This window comes from Xenopus laevis, chromosome 9_10L (assembly GCF_017654675.1).
Source record: "Xenopus laevis strain J_2021 chromosome 9_10L, Xenopus_laevis_v10.1, whole genome shotgun sequence".
In the NCBI taxonomy this organism is placed as follows: Eukaryota; Metazoa; Chordata; class Amphibia; order Anura; family Pipidae; genus Xenopus; species Xenopus laevis.
In genome coordinates this window covers 93,740,976-93,760,940 of record NC_054387.1, presented here as the reverse complement: position 1 = coordinate 93,760,940, position 19,965 = coordinate 93,740,976, and the positions used below count along the sequence as shown (strand labels likewise).

Here is a 19,965-nt window from a genome sequence, read left to right as displayed (position 1 = left end):
AGACAGCATTCCAGAATTGCTTGATAATAGGGAAATCCCAGAAAACATGAAACAAGGCACGCACTTCTATATTACATTTAAGGCAAAGCCCATTGGTCTCTGTTAACAGTTTTCCAAGCCTATAGTGTTAAAATGGAACAGAAACTCTAGTTGAAATATTAATTTAAGGAACTTGCTCAAGGGTATCATTCCACATTTCCTCATCCATGTGTTTGATGTCCCTCTGCCACTTTGCCCTTGCTCTAGCCAAGGGTTTAGCGTTGGTTTGCCACAATATAGAATTGAACCAAGAACCTCTAAGGCGGTTTGGTTTCAATGAGTTCTAGTGGCCTGTAGGGAACAGAGTTTGAAAAGTGTGCCTGAGCAGAGAGAATTGCATGGGGGGGGGATAACTCTGTGATCTTATAGGTAATAACTTACTGTATATGTCATAGTTATTATTCAGCATCCAGACTTTAAAGAGGCCATCTTTCCCAGTGGTTACCAATGTTGGAGCCTCTTTCTCTGAATTGCCCTCATCCCTAAAGCATAACGATGTGATATGATCTTCATGTGGTCTGTTAATTGTGGTGTTCAGGACGAAACTTTTAAAACAAAACAAAAAAATACATAAGCGAAAATACGTTTACAAGTAAGTTCACACAAAACGTATTACATTAATAAAAGATTAACTCGTACCTGAAAGTGAAACAAGCAGAGTAAAGAAAAAAAACTTATATGTAAAGTGCTGTAGAATACATGTGTAATGTATAAATAAAATAATTACATGTAAAAACAGATCACATGTAACTGTCTGTCCAGGAGGAAGGTCACATTATGAATTAATTGAAACGTAACGATAAACAACATTTTACTCTGTAGTCACTCTGGGGACACAGGAATAGTGGGATACACCACCACCTATAGACAGGACCCTAGAAAAATAATTTCTGACTCCTCCCTTGGCATCTATGATCCTTGCAACTTGGAGGTGGGAGCAGTGTTTGACTAAGAAACCTAGGGCCCATCAGAGAACCTTTTACCAAAGGCCAAATAGCCGGAGCCCTCCATCAGTTTCTCAGCAAGAAGAAAACATACTTATCAAGTATGAGAGATCCATTGCTCAACTGGAACGTATTGATATAGCCAAGGCACTGCTTTTTAAAGAAGAAGGAAAGCTACCAAGGCAGATTATTGGCAATAGATTATCAGTAACAGTGCAAGCTAGAACGCTATATTTATTCTGTAGAATGCTTTACCATACCAGAGTAAATAGATCTAGATGTTCTATCTGGTTGTTTATTATAGCAGCTGCCATATTTGCATGGTGTGACATCACTTCCTGTTTGAGTCTCTCCCTGCTCACTCACAGCTCAGGGCTCAGATTATAGCAGTGAGGGGGAGATCTGAAAGAAGGAAGTATGATGCAGAAGCCCATGTGTACACAATAGAATTAGTGTAATTACCATCATCTCTGAATTCTCCTGCTTATCTGTGGCAATATAGTTGGCATCTTTTTTCTGACCCTATAACAGTTTCCTAAACTAACAGTTTCGCACTGCTGGAAATAAATGAACAAACAAGCAGAACCTAAGAAAGTACCATTGCAGCCCTTGACATCCTGTAACGGTGCTTCTTATTCCCCAGTCATTGCCTACCTCCACTTTTTCTCCCTTAGATTAGATAGCTGCCTGTACTTATTCCCGCTACATTCCAATAATTACTCTGCCTTCCAGTAACTAAGCTTCTGCATCTCCTCTCACCATCCTGATTAAGCACATGCTGCCTTATCAGCCACACACACTGCTCCATCAGGATCGGAGAAGCATTTCTTGGGCAAATCTCCTAAGAGCAGGGGCGTACCTGCCATGAGTTGAAGGTGAAAACTCGGGCGGCACTGCCCCGCAAGTTACCAGAGGCGGCAAAAGAGGCAACTCCTGGTAACTTTAAGACCCAAATTTCCAGATGATAAACCTCGCCCCCTCCCAAGCAGCGGGGCACCTCTGGGCAAAAGTCACCACTGCCTAGGAGGCAGGCAAATTATCAGAAACACACAAATGATCAGAAACACAGACTCCCTCCACCATGACTGATGGTGGTCCCTTTACAAAATCAATTTCAGCGGACGTCAAATATTTTGCTCGCAAAACCTGCAGCTAATGCCGTCTCCTAGCCCACAAGAAACCAATCTGAACTGCCTGTTCTAACAAATGTCTCTCTCCAAGTTCAGCAATCTTCAGCTCCTCCACTTCTTAAACCTCATGTTCCAAATATGAGGTGCCAAATGCTATTCACTTTCTTTAGCCAAGGATGTTAGCTACAATGAGGCTCTAGGGTCCCTCGTTTCCTTAGAATTCTGAGCATTTCTCTGACATATCCATGTTTTCAAAGAATGTCTCTCTTTTGGCAGGAATCCCTTGATAAATGGTCAACCCCATGTTCAGTGGATAGCCCAGTATTGTGACTGTCCAAGAGCACAGCCCTTACCCAGTCCCAGATGCAACCAAAAAAAAAAAAACAAACAAAACAAGTAGTTACCTCTGAGACTTGTCCTGGTACTCCCAGAGTTTCATCTGCATCTCAAGATCCATTGAATCTTCTCCTCCTTGTAACTCTTCCACTGTTGCTAACCATCTCCCTGTGCTGCTGAATGAAGCTTTTACCAAATCCATGTACTGCAGCCCTGCCTGATGAATGAACTCTTGTTGCACTATGTCAAGCTGCAGACAAAGACGACCAAAATTAAAAGTATGTTGTTACAATTAATTTGTTAGGAGCATGTCAGAAAAGATCATTTGAAATTAACATAGCCGGAGGGGGGAAAAACAGGTCAGGTTTTTAAGGAACCAAATGATAAAGAAATAAATAATAGAATAAAGCAGATTCATACACAATATTATATCCACTTTCACAAACGACTTCTTCAGACCAATGTTCCCGTTAATTCCTTATTGGTTATGTGCGCAAAAAAAAGCAAGGTTCAATGAATTTTTTTTTACAGTAGCCCATTCAGCAGGGCTGATGTAGAGAATTTACAGAAATATTTTTTTCTTATACAAACAACTGATTCCACAGATTAAAAGGAAACCATGTTTCACTGAAAATCTTTACCAGAATCTCTCAGCTTCTTATAGTGGGTGGTACCCAGAAGAGGCACTTAAAGTCTACTATTTATCTTAAAACCTTTTTTAAAAATTGGACATTAACCAGCAAATTTGAGAGTGAGACTACGTCACACTAAAAGTTTATTTAAATTTTCCCTTTAAAGCTGCTTCTTTTCAAGCGGAGAGTACCAGCACCCACAGCAGTCAAGCAATAACACATGGAAAAAGATCAAGTGAAAGATTGAGACACATCAATTCCAGAAAATTATAATTACGTTAAAGCACCCTTTGTGTGATAATGATTTAGTGATAAAACTGCAGTTTATTTAATAATTCATTACACACAACTATACAGCTGAGCAGATGTGAATAGTTACACAGTTAATGCACCATACACAGCAAAGCAGATTTGAGTCATTGTAGGCTTTCACACACTTAGAAACGGATGCCTATCTTAAAGGAACAGTTCAGTGTAAAAATAAAAACTGGATAAATAGATAGGCTGTGCAAAAATAAAAAATGTTTCTAATATAGTTAGCCAAAAAAGTAATTAATAAAGGCTTGAGTGACTGGATGTCTAACATAATAGGCAGAACTCTACTTCCTGCTTTTCAGCTCTCTAACCAAGTTAGTCAGTGACTTGAAGGGGGACCACATGGGATATAACTTTTCAGTGAATTTGCAATAGATATATGACCCATGTGGCCCTCCCTCAAGTCACTTATTGGTTACTGCTTGGTCACCAGGGTAACCAGTCAGTGTAAACCAAGAGAACAGGAAGTAGTGTTCTGGCTATTATGTTACACATCCAGTCACTCCAGCCTTTATACATTACATTTTTTGCTAACCAACTATATTAGAAACATTTTTTATTTTGCACAGACTATCTAGTAACCCAGTTTTTATTTTTACACCGATCAATTCCATTAAAGAGCTGCAACAGAACAGCCACTAAAGTTATTCAACAATATAGTAATAACATTACACATACAGTTTCATCCTTATAAATCACTTGTTCTGATTTCAGAATGTGCCTGTTATGAATTAAAGTGACAGGCACTAGTAATGTTGTGATTTTAGAGCACACCGTTACCTGTACTGTTAATGCACCCATATCAGTGTCTGAGCTTCTACAAAGGCTGCTGGAAATGTTGGAGCCTATCCCAGGCTAAGCAAGTTTACTATAGTACACTCAAAGATTAAAAACTCAATCCATGATGCTTGTTTTCTGTATTCTACATCCCGACAAATCACACACGACTGAATACATAGCCCGAGGACTTTGTAGACTTCTTAAAATGTAAAGTAGATTCTATTCACAATGTTCCACCCCTACAGACACCAATAACTTCAAACTCAATGGATTTATGAAGAGACCAAAAATTGCTAAATAGCAGCAATGTCCAAAGTCTCTGGAGCTTTCCCTTTAATCCGACCCGAATACTCGAGTGCAAAGTTCACCAAAAGTCAATATACTGTAGAGGTCAGCGCTAAAAGCTAGGGAAAATTAAAAATGTAGCAGAGGAAAAAAAAACTTATAGTGTAGTAACTTTTTGAGATAGTTGTAGTTCAACAACTTCACCCACTTGTACAATGCACAAAGCCGTGTTTCTAGATTGTAAACATACACCTCGTGCTGATAATCACAAACGTTTCAAATAATAATCAGCATGTAAAATTGACATAGATCCAAACGAATTTCCCAACCGAGATCCTTGACTTTGGTAGTTAAAATTAAAAAGTTGAAAAGCGACGAAACGCGTCCGGTAACTGTGACGTCATCCCCATGCGCCGAGGAACCCACGTGGAGGACTAGACTACCGCGGGCCGGAGTCTGCTTTTTAGGTATTCTGGGTTTAAAGGAAGGAGAATTCAAGGAGGGGGGCAGAAAAAAAAACTCTAAAAATCTTTAAGGTTATAAATATCAATCTTTATAGTTCTCAGAAAAAAACGATTTCTATTATCAGTTTTACCATTATTCTCACAGCACTATGCCTTAGTATATCTAAATTAACTAAACCTCCATTTTCACTGTACAAAACAGTACAGAAAAGACAATATCTTCCAAAATTCCCTTTCCTGAAGTCCTGCCACTCAACACGACAACACCAAATAGTGCACAACCAGTAACTGGAATAAATAAAATGTATTTTTAACAAAATCTGAACAAATAACACAAGTAACAAGATATTTGCTTTTTCGAGCAAAGTAAAAAGGACAATATATGCATATATACATTCTTAAATAGGAAAACATTTCCTACTGCAGTCAGTTGGCAGTTCTTTATTTTCTGTTAACTTACATTGTAGAGGTGTCGGTCATTAAGCAAGGAATAAAACTGGAGATGACCTGGTTTGCCATTGAGGACCAATGCATTGCTTCTCGGATCTACAATCAAGCCAGTCTTTACCACAGTTCCTAAAGTCACAACAGTTAAAAACATAATCATAATTAATTCACAAGGTAACAAACTGATGGCTTGCTTTTTTTCATGTGGGAATACTTTAAAAAAATGAACTAACATAGGTGGTAAACAGCTCCACTGAAGTTACCCAAAGAACACAAGCAAAAATTCTTCAAGTTATAAAATGAAAACAATGATTAGATTTGCTGCTATGGTTAACGCTGCAGAGTAATTTAGCACCAGTAGTGCACTTGATTCCTGAACATACCATCACTGCAGATAAGTGTTTGAATGCTGAAGTCAAGTTATACTACAGGTATGGGATCAGTTATCCGGAAACCTGTTATCCAGAAAGCTCCGATTTATGGAAAGGCCGTCTCCCATAGACTCCATTTTATCCAAATACAAATTTTTTAAAATTTCTTTTTTTGTGTAATAAAACAGAAGCTTGTACTTTATCCACACTAAGATATAATTAATCCTTATTGGAGGCAAAACCACCCTATTGGGCTGATTTAATGTTTACATGATTTTATAGTAGACTTAAGGTATGTAGATACAGATTATGGAAAGATCTGTTATCCGGAAAGCCCCAGGTCCGAGCATTCTGGATATCAGGTCCCATACCTGTATCTTATCATACTTTGAATGAACACAAGCAAATGTACCCTGAAGGAGTACAGGTGTCATATGTAAATAGTTCTAATGGTAAACACACCAAACATATATAAAATAAGCAGAACACAATAAGATTTGTTCGGTTTTACTTTAAGCAGAAGAAGTCTATTCACTGGAATAGAATTCGCTATAATGTTGCCCCCCTAGCCCTACCCATGAAATAAGTCTTTATGGCAGAGCACTGGCATTTTTCGTACCTTTTCCTAGGTGTCCACAGAAACATGTGCATATATAGTACAGAAGAGTCTGAAAAATGTTCTGTATTGCATGTGCACAAGCCCAGGCCGCAGATGCCTGGGGCCACAGGTCTCAGGGCCAGTGCAGGTTTTCCAAAAAGGAGCATAGGCTTTGGTTTAGAATTCATGACATATTTTAATGGGGTGGGGCTAACATTTTGGCACAGCCCAGTGAAATAGGCTTTCCTTGTCCTTCAAAATCAAAATACTGCAGCAAAAAACCTACCTTTAAGTAGGCCCTGGATTATGCCCGAAACCTTTAAACTGGTATCAATGATTGAGATTTCTGCAGATGAAACACAAAATACAAATTTATTAGAAATTAAAAATACAAGTATATACAACTTTTAATTTAAACATGATCTGAAACAATGAAATCACATTATTTAAAGTGTTATTGTAATATTCCAGAAACTACTCCCAAGGTAAAAAATAGTGTAACTGCAACAAAAAGGCCATTCCCACACAGATGACTAAGGGGGGGGGGCATACTTGAATAGAGATTTCAAAATATTTTAGAACGTAAGAAACTGCAGTATAACATAACATAAGACAGTGGTGCTAAATGAAATGTAAAAATAGAATTGTTAAAAAAGGATAATTACGATAGTTTCCTTTTAAAGAAATTAGTGTAGAGAAGAGCAATTTGTATGATCTTACTGTTATCTGTATGAGATGTGCAGTAAAGAGTTCCATGGGGAGAAACAGAAATGTGTTCAATAGCAGCTCCTAAACGAGGTAGGAATTCCTTCTTCTCTTCTGAGCCATAAGGCCACTGCACGAGCACCGATTCAACACCCCCACTTAAAAGTTTAGTGCCTACATAGGGGGACACAGAAAATGATAACCATGTGTTCATACCACAGTAACAGTAATATATCACAGTGTTACGCAATATATTGGCGCTATATAAATACATGTTAATAAATTACAAACACATTAAAATGCAGATGGCAAACTATTATGAAAGCCAATAGCGTCCTCAGAGAAAATTACTGATCAAAAATTTGATGCACTAGCAGTCTTTCCCTTCAAGTGCATCAGATGCAGGTAGACCAAGAAGAAGAAAACAATAATATAAAGAAAAATGGTCATGTATCCCTAGAAAAAAGTGCTAGATAAAAATCCACACTGAAAAATTATTTTACTACCAAATGCTAACTTGTTTCTCATACACTATAAAACATATAGTGGGCTACAGGTCTGAAAAAAGCTCCAACTCACATATATAAGTGTGCAAGTATAAAAGTATGTTTTAAGCATACAGTAAGTTGTAATAACAGAAGACCTAAAACCTGTTGAGGTATTCTAGAAGTCAATGGCAGAGTTCCCTTGAACATTAATAGCCTTCATGATTGAGTTTTTATTTGGAAGGTTTTGCACGAAAACTCACTAGCGATTTGAGTTTTCGAAGTTTCGCAACTCAAACTCACCAAATCAAGTTTTTTTCCATCTGAGTTTTTTAAAATTAAGAAACCATTCCAAATGTGAGTTAATTTAAGGTATAAAAAATAATCTGTATGAAACTGCTGCTTGAGAAAACAATATAGCAGTCCTATGCTCCAAAGATAACAAAACTTAACAATATTGCGGAAGCATAAGATGCCCTTAAACACACGTGACCACAGCAATTGAGTGTTCACTAGTTTAACTCTTATTTTCAGTGTAAAAAAAATTAAAAATCTTGAGCAGACCTTGAGCAGAAAAAGCCAAATCCATAACAGAATCATGATGCCAGTGCAGAGAAGTATAGGTATATTCTTTTTTATGGTTGAAATTTCTCCTAGTAAGAAAAAGACCAAGAGAAAAGCAAATTAGGGACATTTATTACACATTAAGTCAACTGAAGCCAATCAAAGTGGTTTAAATTGTAATGGTGACATTGCAAATTACAACTTTTGTATTTCACTGAAATCTTTAGTGGGATTATAGACAGGAATGTTGTGCAACATTGTTTGGCTGGGGGTCAACTATCTCCTTTTCACTTTAAGTACACCATCATCACCATCTACTAAACACAAACAAGGAATATAGCTAGAAATGCCTTATTTTATATACTGAACTTCTCTATAGTAAAGTAGTTGTAAAGTAGGCCTTCAAACTTGTCACAGGTGTTTCCCATATTGGACTTTGTTACAAAACACACACACATGCTCAATGTAGATTGAGCAGCTGTTGAGAAAAGAAGCTTAGGGGTCGTTTCAAATATTAAGCAGGAAATGAAGTTTGCCAGTCATACAAGCTGATACTACAGGGCTGATTATTACATTTTGATGTTAATTATGCTGTTGTTTTAGCTGCAACGTACCAATAACCTGAATTACTTACTAAATAGCCTTATATTGTGAAATTTATATTATATATTTTCAGTATTTTGTGCGTCGGCCCCCAAGTTTAGTAACGGACAGCCGCACAAAGCATGTGAAGTGAATCAGCAGAAAACAAGATGGGGAGCTACTGGGGCATATTTGGAGGCACAGATCTTTACTGCTAAATGGCTGCGGAAGATGAGATAACTTGGTATCATAATACATACCCACAAAACTATGCAAGCATGTTATTAAAAAGAAAAGCATAAACTAATGAGCATTAAAGGGATAATGGTAGCGTCATCAGTTTCACATCACAACTGGCTTTCACTCTGCTGGTGGAGAAAATGCCAATACAGTCTAAATCTGCCCTGTGTCTGAATAAAGTCAAAGTGGACATTGTAAGCCACTTGTGTAGTGACAGGTGGATGCCACAGCTGTCATTGCCTGCTGTGACTAATGCAGATTTGGGCTGTATTGCAGTTTAATCGCTTGTGTTTTTCCACCAGCATAGCCCTGGATATTATTTTAAATATTTATACAAAGTGCTACAATATGTCATAAATCTAAGAATCTTGAGGGAGGATCAAACTTTGATCCATTCTGTCTTTAAATGTAGATTTCTACTCATACTACCCGTATGAAGATTTTTGTATCAATGCCTACCAGAGTCTTATTCTGCCGTCCATGTGACCAGTTGCTATACAGTCCTCGGACGGGTGGCAAGCCACAACAGTAAAAATATTATTAGCTCCCTTCTTGGATGTGGCCTTTAAAGAAAACCTGGAAAACAGATGGCAAAGACATACAGGCCTTCTTTTGAAAATGCATTTCATGTGGTTGATGTATGTTGTTGAACTTTCAGTCCAAAATGGAACGCAAATATATATATGTTTATCTCACCGAAAAGACTTTTTTGTTTTGAAGTAGTAGATGGAGAGATGTACTCCTTTGACTGAGGCGACATATAAACACTGCATGGGAAAACAAAATTGCTTAGGAAATTGTCTTGCACTTATATGTATTCCAAATAAAGTAATCATACAGTATGAAAAGAATCATACTGAATCATATGATAGATATGTAATGTAATGACAAACTCTCTTATTTATCTATCATATACAGTATCTATTTATACTAAATTAATGTTAAAAGGATGGTATACTTTCAGTGTGCTCTGTCACCGTCACTCAGTTCCCCACTGTCTCCTGCCACCAAAAGTCATCTTTTCTAAATGCATCTACCCTTCTCTAAGTAACACTAACACCTCTCTTTGCATTGACAACCCCACGCAATTGTTAAACATGCTAGTTCTTTTCGTTATCTTCCCTCAATAAGCATGTCAGTTTCTACATCCCCTATAAAAGCGTCACATTCTGTCCATGAAACAATGTTAGCGCTTCTTCCACTTAATTTTTTTAAACGTATGGGCCAGATCAAAATCAATGAGAAAATGTTATTTTATGGTTTAATTAATTGCAGAGATTTAAGTCAAGGAGGGGAAAAAAAGTTTCTCCTAATTCAGTTCCTGTTTTTCCCCATAGACTTTGATGGTAATTTCAACTGATAAACCGTGAGATAAGTTTTTGTCACTGAAATGCTTCTGGCTCTATGGGAAAGTCTCGAATTGAATTACGAAATAAGCTTTTCTCATCAAACTGAATCTGGCCCAAAATGCCACTTAATCTTTTAAAAAATGCACCAGTTCCAATTCCACCTCTTCTCTGTAAACTAGGGTGTCTTCTTTCTTACCACCTTACTTCTGACTATATCTTGGCTTCAGCCACTTCTTCAGCTTCACTATTAATATCAGTCTCCCTTTGTAATATACAGCATCATCTTTACAGCCTCTTTGAAGCACTTATGTTTTTCCCCCAATAACCAATTCCCTCAGTAAAATAGTGTCACCTTTTTTCATCCACTTCTTTAAGTCCTCTTTAAATTAATATGCCAGTAATGTAATCACATCTCTTCCACTTTCTTCCACTGTAAATGCTTCTACAAAGATACTTAAAGCCAGGCTGGGGAAATAAGCTATAAATGTATCCTTAACAGATACACCAACAAACTGTACAAAGTTGCTTAATATCCCCTTATTATTCTATGAAATAAAAAAAAATGGGACTTTGTACATCATGAAATGCGCTTAAAATACATGAATGTTGTAACTATTGAAGCATTGCGAGAATTATTTTCTTTCAGTAAGCAAATTATTTGCTGATTTACATCCTTGAATTTTTCTCTACAAAAATATAGAACATATTAAAGATATACTGTACAAATTAGAATAATCTGTGTGTCAACCCATGGGTCATGTCTACAACAAACGAGTTATTACTGCTCCAGTGAGCAACTATTACAATTATCTCTGAAGATGTTTCTGTGGTTTATTTTTTGCCTTTATAATTCCCCATGTGTCTAAAATATGTGTAAAAAACTTTGAAGCACTGTCTTTATTAAAGTACACTCACTTGTCTTCCTATTGCTGTGCATTTGGGTAAATGGCTGACATCTTCAATTATCACTGAAATTTCCTTAGCCTCACATTCTTGACTTGCTGACTTTGGTAGTTTCACAGAAACAAGCTGTGAAGAGGCTGCAAAAAATAAAAATATGTTGTAGCTTTCAGTTAACATTAGGTTGGAATTAACAGTTTTGTATAAAATGCAAATACATATAGGTCTTTTTTATATGGTCATGTTATTTGTTTAAATGGTAATCATCATCCCACAACATTTCTGTACATTTCCCAAAAGGCACAGCACAGATGTGGCACAAAAAAAAAATAAATAAAAAAAAACAGGCATACACACTCTAATGCTAGAAATGACGCCAAGTGGGCTTTTCTGCACAACTGCATCAGATTTACATCAAAGTGCGAGAGCAACTGCATAAATTGACACATTGGCTGCAATTGTGTTAGAAGTGACTCACCCTGATGACCAAAACAACACTGGATTTCTGGGGGAAAAGGCTGTATTGTGGTAAACAACATGGGTATTGCATTGGAAAAGTGCAATTTGTACACTTCAGGGGCAGAGTGACTGTCTTTGTCTTTTAACATCCATTAAAAAAAACCAAATTCATTTGAAATTGTCCCTAATGATTTATGACTCAACAATTTGCATCACAGATCACTAGTTTGCAATATAATCTCTTATCTGTATTACGGATATGCATGCTCAATTGCACTTACCAACAGCAACCAATCTGTATATGCTTTTCCAACTAGTGGACCTCTCAAAGGAATTGCCGATAGGTGCAAAGTTGCAAATTGGCTGCTATTAGCACATGTTAATTAACCAGCTCTTGTAGAAACATAGTTTTCCCCTCTTTTGGAGAGGTTAGAATTGGGTAGCATTCAACGCCACAAGAAAGCATGACTATCCTATTTCAAACAAAGAGTGTTTTGTTGATCACCCACAGTATGAATGCCTGTATGACCATGCATTAAATCACCATGTTTGCCATTGCCCTATGGCTGCATCTATATAAGGGTATAAGAGTTCAAATCCCCACGTGTAATAAATGGCACTTAGTCTGCACAGGAATAGTAACCCACAGCAACCAATAAGGTTTGTTTTTAAAAAGGTGACCAGTATTTGTGCCTGCCGATTGGTTGCTATGGGTTATTGCAACTGGGCAAACTTAGTGCTTTTTATTACATAACCTTCATAGTAGTGAAAAAATGAGGATAGAATTTCCAGCAATGCACTTTACTTATCAGATGCAGTGTGAAATTTACCATTTACATCTTTGAAGCCTTTATAGCACTAAGGGCAAGGACACACTGAGCAAATCATCTGATTTCTTCAGTGACCCACTCAGTCTTACCTTGGCCTAAGGCTGGGGTTGGATGGCCTATCATCCACTCAAGTCACAACACAGTGTTTGCTGTGCAACAATTAGCAAACTAGGCGAGAAAGAACCGCCTTGATTTGTTACCATTAAGGGGCATGTTTACGAACATTGGAGATATCTGGAGATTATGCCAATAGCAACCAATCAGATCTTTGCTTTTGTTGTCTAACTTATAGGTTGCAGTATAAATCTAATTGCTGATTGGTTGCCATGGGCAACAGCTCCAGAAATCTCTCCAGATATTTATCTCCAATGTTAGTAAACATGCTCATAATTCATTAGCACTTTAGATCTAGTGTGTTCGTTTATTTCATCCAGAAAATCATACATGAACTGTCCACATAAAATCTTTCTAAATAGTCAACTAATGTTCAAAAGAGAGGTTGTGATTGCATGATAACAGAAGAAAAAAATTCAAGCACAACAAATGCATCTTGTAAATTATGTAACCTACCTGAGTCATTGTTTTTGAGAGTCACAGCAAAAACCAAATCATCAGTAGCAGAGGTATACAGTGAAAGAAATTTGCATCCTATTAAAAAAGTCTGTAATATAAAAAAAAAACATTTAAATCATTTGTACTATCAAGTAAAGGATCAGCAACAGAAAATTTAAATGTAGCACGAGATAGTAGATGAATTGCTTATTACAAAGAGAAAAGAAATCTTCAGCTCATAGTTGTTGCAAAACTATCAGCAAATCCCATGCAATGTATCTTGCTGAGAGATGCTGAAAATGCTCTCCAACATCTAAAACGCCAACATTTTTGATGAATACAGTGTATAAATGCTAGTGCTGTGAGTTAAGAGAATGTGTTTGTTAGTATGTCTCCTATAACCCAGATTCTGAAAGTTCACAAGTACAGGGCAATGCCTCAGATTTCTTTTTACCTTGACAGGGCAGCCATCTCAAGCACTCTTTTGGCTGCCATGGATGTGAAAAATGCAGGAGACTGATGGATAAAGGGAATGCTTTATAACATTATTCCCTCGGGGGAGCTTACTACTGGAGCAAATAAGGGGGTCTAGGCAGCTGGAAGGAAGATATGTTACCAATGGTTGCAACGGTTTTGTAGGTGCTATGTATAGCAGGTTTAAAAGTATGACAGATACCGGCATCACTTCAACATTACGGGTCAGATTTATTAAGGTTTGAGTTGTGTTTCCATTTAAATTCGAGCGATATAATTGATTTTTGAAAACTCAAATTTTTCGAACTTTTATTATACCCTGAAAATAGCTTGAATTCAAAAATACACCATCTAAAAGAAGACTTTAATAGCCTTCATGATGTTCAAGTTCTGGTTCTGGTTTTTTCTTAAATTAGAAACCCATTCAAGTTGGGAGTTCATTTGAGGTCTAAAAACCTCTACATATTAACTTATAATTGTGTCTTTATAAAATGGTATAATGTAGGTCTAGATGAGTGCAAAATTCTGGTACACAAAAAAAAGAAGAAGATGTTTTGGGGGTTAGGAATATCAAATATAAAAATGCACTTTGTCACACATTAACCAGCACTGCATAGACTGCTACAAATACAATATATCAACCGTTTATCCCACTAATTTTAATTAGTAATAACGCACAATGTTTATAACATATTAATGTCACACTGAATTTTTACAGGAAATTAACAAAAAAAAAAAAAGAGGATGTGAGTATAAGTGCTTCTAGTACAATAGTCAATTGTCAAATTTTCAAGTTGGCGACAAAGATTTGGGCAGACTGCTAGAAGCAAGGTCAAAAAGTTGGAGGGATCTCAGGATACAGTGACATGAATCTATTGTTTTTAAAATGGTAAAGAATAAAAAAAAAAAAAAAAAAAAAAGCTTATGTAAGAGAATGTTTCTTTCTGCATAAACTATTTTGAATTTACATTTACGGATAGGACCTTATCTTCTGTGTAGGGGTATTGCAGCGGTTACAGCACTTAAGGAGTGGTTCACCTTTGAGTTAACTTGTGTTATAGAATGGCTAATTCTAAGCATATTTTAAATTGGCCTTAATTTTTTTTTTAGTTTTTGAATTATTTGACTTCTTCTGACTCTTTCCAGCTTTCAATTGGGGATCACTGATCCTATCCAAAAAAACAAATGCTCTGTAAGGCTACAAATGTATTGTTATTTATTACTCATCTTTCTATGCAGGCCTCTCCTATTCACATTCCAGTCTCTTATTGAAATCAATGCATGGTTGCTACAGTAATTTGCAATTTCAGAAATCTGGTTTCTAGTGTCCAAACTGGAGAGCTGTTAAATAAAAGGCTAAATAACTCAAAAGGAAGAAGAAAAGATGAAGCTTCCGCACACTGGAGTGCTTTAAAAATCCAAAATCTTTATTATCCATAATGATAGGCACACAGCACTTCTAGCTTGAGGCGTTTCGGGCACCAGCGCCCTTAATCATAAGGATCATAAGGGACGCCAAGGGAATCCAGCACCAGGGGACACATCCCTGGGCTGCCTGTATTGCAAAGAAGGCTTGCAGTGAGTTGGAGTGGTATTTTCTATTTATATTCTGCTTAATAACAAAAACCACAAATGATAAAAACCAATGCAAATTGTCTCAGAATAGCACCCTCTACATCATACTAAAAGTTAATTCAAAGGTGAACAATCCCTTTAAAGGGGAACCAACATAAATGGCAGAAGAACAGTTTGCCAGCTAGACAACTTAATCTTACAGTACCTTTATTAAAATGCCATCAGTGAAATCCCATAGTTTAATAGTGCCATCCAATGAACAGGAATAAAGCTGAAAAAAGAAAAGCAAACATTAAAATTATATATATTTTATCAGCAGATATTGTAATTGCACCATATACTGAATAGAACTGTTGCATAGATGAAGTTACAGGTTTCTAGCCACGTGTGGAAATGAGGAGTTGGTCTTTGGTCTGCTAAAATTGTTTTATCGTATTTTACTGCTGCTCATTGGGTATACCGGTAGTACAGTGTTAAAAAAAAAAAAAAAAAAAAAAAAAAAAAAAAAAAAAAGCTTTCCTAACATCAGAGCCGTACAGTGGAAAACTGAAAATCTATAAAATAGATTTTTTTAATTATTAAACCCATTTCCCTTCTAGCAGTTTTAGTGACATGTGCCCTGTGGGGCAAACTCCACTCATAACATATGAAGGTCAAAGAATAATTTTCAGATGTTATTAAATCCCAGAATGTAGAGATTATTCCACTGTACTTCATACCACTAGGTAATTTACGTATATACTGTATAAAAATTGCTTAGATTAAATTATCTTTCATTTGGCAAAATTTTAACTTGTCTATCAATTTTGGGGCTATATACACTGTGAAGGAGTGATTTTAACTCCAAGTTTGTTGGGCGATGCTTGTTCATGCGAAGGATCTAGCTTTTGAAAGACACTGTATATTTGAGGCCAACTTAATTAAAAAAACAATCAATGTGTATAATGTGTAAGGCCATAACAGCATGATATGACCACTCAGTACTGCTATTGTTATCCCATTTTTGCACATTAAACCAATATTGAAAGGAGCATCCATAGTTCTTCGTGCACAAAGGGCTGATGTCTAACTTTCATGTTTGGTGAATTTATCTTTATCAATCTATTCAAAATGTGTAACTTTTCAGAGTGCTTTGACACCAATAGAGTATTTTGTAAGCCTACCTGGAGGTGGTTCTTTGGATTAAGTTCAATGCCAGTCACCAGTTTACGGTGACCCTGCAAAGCATGTATGCATTCTTCAGTTGATGTGCTATAAACCTTAATAAAGTCACCAGAAACACAAATGAGGTACCTATGAGAAGAAAGATAAAATTCAGCCTACATACAGAAAAACAATTGGAAAATAAGCGAAAGGGAGAAATTACCGGTAACAAAACAATAAAATGTCTAATGAAAGAAAAATGTAATTCTAAACAACTTTCCATTCTATGTGTTGCTTTTAAATTTATTTCAAACAAATAGAAGCAGTAGCACACCTGGTCTCTCAGTATCCTCACCGGTGCTTGGGGTTAAAGGAGGACGGCACCTCCAACAATTGATCAATAAGATGAAACTCCAGCACACGGATGCTTAAGGGTTCATAACCCGTGTTTATTGTCAATGCCAAACAGGAAACAACGTTTCGGGGGCCTGACGAAGGGGTACGCCCCCGAAACGTTGTTTCCTGTTTGGCATTGACAATAAACACGGGTTATGAACCCTTAAGCATCCGTGTGCTGGAGTTTCATCTTATTTATTTTTAAATTTATTTGTCATTGCAAATAAAGTAAGCATTGTCTGTTCTTTTCTGCATTGCCATTTGTGACTCCCACAATCCACAATGCCTTGCATGCTTGTTCAGTCTGTAAATTGGATGGATTCTGCCTACAATTCTTCTAAAACTAGAAAATAATAAGCTAGAATAGCAGACAACAGAAATTCTACTATAACAATATCATACATTTATATAGACCTGCTCTGTGTGTGCACACTATTATTCATGTACGTGGATATGGTTCATAAAAGTTTTTAAATTAAACAAGGCACTAGGCCGTAAGGGCATACAGCCATGTGTACTTCGAGATCTTAGTTCAGTTTTAGCCATGCTTGCTTTCATCTTGTATGGTACCTATGGATTTGAGGAAAGCTGGTGTAATTCTAAAATTTGAAGGAACTGCAATATCCACATTGCACATACAGGTCTGTAAATTTGACATCTGCAGGAATCATTTACAGGATCACATTCAAGATTATGTTCTGGAGAATGGCATTGTAAGCAACAATGAGCAGGGTTTTACAAAGGATGGATCAGGTCAGAAATTTAATGGCGGTTTATGATGACATTAGTGGGAGCAGTGTACTTCCCCAGTCTGACCCGCACTCAACCCGTACCCGTGTTTTCTCGCTCTATGCTACTTCTATGTAAGCCTCTCGTTCCAAGACAGCAAATCTTTAGGGGCAGAGGAGGAGAGTACATTCTCAGTCTGACGCACAGCAAACCTGTAACCGCAATGGATGGTCAAATTTCAACCCAAACCGGCACAAGTGATGGTCAAACTAGCGGGTCACTAGCTGCCTGCTCTGACATAGACCACAAACTTGGTTAACACCACAGAATCTTGTTACTAGCCTTTAACAGTTTCCTAACTGTGCCAAACTTATAAGTCCCAATGCTGGTTTCCAATTTGCTACTTAAAGGAATGGTTCAGTATAAAAATAAAATCTGGGTAAATGGATAGGCTGTGCAAAATAAAACATATTTCTAATATAGTTAGTTAGGCAAAAATGTAATCTGTAAAGGCTGGAGTGACTGAATGTCTAACATAATAGCCAGAACACTACTTCCTGCTTTTCAGCTCTCTTGGTTTCCACTGACTGGTTACCCTGGTGACCAAGCAGTAACCAATCAGTGACTTAATAGGGGACCACATGGGTCATAACTGTCGCTTTTGAATCTGAGCTGAATCCCAAGGATCAATTGCAAACTCACTGACCAGATATGTACCATGTGGTCCCCCTTCAAGTCACTGACTAACTCAGTTGGAGAGCTGAAAAGCAGTAAGTAGTGTTCTGGCTATTATGTTAGACATCCAGTCACTCCAGCCTTTATACATAATGTTTGGCTAACTAATTAGATTAGAAACATTTTTTTTTATTTTGCACAGGCTATTTATCCAGTTTTTATTTTTACACTTATTTTACTTTTATTTTTAGCACTTGGGTGCTAAAACGCCAATCTCCATGTCTACCATTTTGCCCAGATGCATCTGTACAGGCGACTCCTATGTTTTCATGCTCTCTGCTTCTCATTTGAACGAGCGAAAGAGAAGGTTTATGTGCATGAGAGAAGACAGTTTGAAAAATCTGAGGAGTGCCAACCGATGTCAAGCTACTGCTTCTGTTTTAATAAGGAATACAACAAGGCAGGAAAACCTGACTAATAGAACGGTTGGTTTATACACGACAATAAGTTATGGGTGCAAATGCTATTGTTTTCAATCCATTTCATTTCCATTTTTCTTAGAGTCATCAACTTAGAATTTTTTTACTAATAAGAATTTATGTATATAAAATAGGTTCAGACACTTTCCAGCGCTCCCTTTCTAAAGGCGGCACCAGGGTTGCTAGAGTTGCGGTTTTCCAGCAAAATTGGGCTACTAAATTAAAGCCCGGGCAGGTTTTGAAAGCACATACTAGCCAAGGTACGGATTTGGGCTACTTATTGAGTGTTTTGGCTGGTTTGGCAGCCAAAGTTTTTTTTTTTTTTGCCAATCCTGTGTCTTGCCAACTGCCAAGTTTAATGTAAGACTACAATACCCTGCATGCGACTGACTTGTGTAGAAGTCGGGAGTTACCAGATTTTGGGCTTTGTACCCCAGTCTCCCATCACTCCCAGCATTCTCATATTTTCCTGTGACTTTCTTTAATTTTAAACAATTTTGGGGCTAAAATCTGCTGGCCACCAAAATGTCGAGCGGTTGACCTGTTTTACCAATATTTACTGAAATTGTATATGTATTAGGGCCTTATTGGGGCTAGGGTTGCCACCTTTATTAAAAATTTTTACCGGCCAGTGGGGGGCGGGCACCAAAAGGGGGCGGTCCATGACACTAAAAGGGGACGGAACTACGCAGCCACAAAAGGGGCGGAGCAACATCGCACAGCGCTGGAAAAAAGGTAAGTTCTTTGCGAATTGGGGCAGGCCAGGGGCTTTTTTTAAAGGGTATAACGGCCGGGTGGCAACTCTAATGGGGGCCCCTATACCTCCTGGGCCCCCCTCTGTAGTTACGCCCCTGGTGACAGGTGAATCTGTCCGATTTTGCTTTATGAAAAAAATTGTAAACAGTGCCAATGTGAAAAAGATGCATTTTAACTTATACTCATTTATGTTTTAGACTTTTTTTCACTGCACATTTTGTGCTACTTTTGAAGTGCCTCTTGGCTAGTTTTGTAGCTGGTTTTGAAAATTAGACCTGGCAACCCTGGTGACCATGACAGAACACTGACTCACACGGGGGAGCAGCCAATCTATTGAATTCATGCTGATACTGTTCTAGATGTCGCAACGTCTTCCTTCATTCCACCAATATCAACAGGTTTAAAAATACAACTTACTTGCCGTCCGCAGAGAACACAGACCGTCTATAATCAAGTTTGCTTCCCCCTGAACGAACCACGCGAATCTGACACTGGGACACCATGATGTTTCCCTGCGTGATCTCACACTCCTCCGCTTATCCCCGGTGCAGCACACGTGTGGAAACAGCGTCGCAGGAACCGCCGACCTACCATAGAGAAAGCTACGCGCGGAACAGAGCGCCCAACTTGTTGGTAAGTAAGAACTCCGCCATATTTGATGCTGGAAAGGAAAAAAAAAAGCTTTTCCAGCATAGTTTGCAAAATGAAGACTTTTCATAGTAGTTAAAAAT

At 37.5% G+C, this 19,965-nt stretch overlaps 2 protein-coding genes across 3 annotated transcripts in view; one reads left to right on the top strand and one right to left on the bottom strand.

The window, feature by feature from the left end:
• wdr75.L (WD repeat domain 75 L homeolog) overlaps positions 1-19,818 on the bottom strand; it is a 37,743-nt gene extending 17,925 nt beyond the window's left edge. Inside the window, 13 exon segments of the mRNA NM_001093095.1 lie at positions 421-584; positions 2,518-2,699; positions 5,386-5,501; positions 6,628-6,687; positions 7,062-7,220; positions 8,096-8,184; positions 9,377-9,493; positions 9,614-9,684; positions 11,182-11,306; positions 13,026-13,116; positions 15,262-15,327; positions 16,220-16,349; positions 19,652-19,818. Coding sequence (NP_001086564.1) covers positions 421-584; positions 2,518-2,699; positions 5,386-5,501; positions 6,628-6,687; positions 7,062-7,220; positions 8,096-8,184; positions 9,377-9,493; positions 9,614-9,684; positions 11,182-11,306; positions 13,026-13,116; positions 15,262-15,327; positions 16,220-16,349; positions 19,652-19,737 — 1,456 coding nt within the window. The 5' untranslated portion in view covers positions 19,738-19,818.
• Positions 19,729-19,965, top strand: part of trhd.L (tumorhead L homeolog) — a 28,979-nt gene continuing 28,742 nt past the window's right edge. The window contains exon 1 of one of the 2 annotated variants that reach the window (XM_018234564.2): positions 19,729-19,867. Coding sequence is in view for 1 of the 2 variants with exons in the window: in XM_041576248.1 (XP_041432182.1) it covers positions 19,736-19,867 (132 nt within the window). In the remaining variant the exon portion in view is untranslated. The remainder of the gene's footprint in view (positions 19,868-19,965) is intronic. The other variant, XM_041576248.1, reaches the window with a different exon arrangement.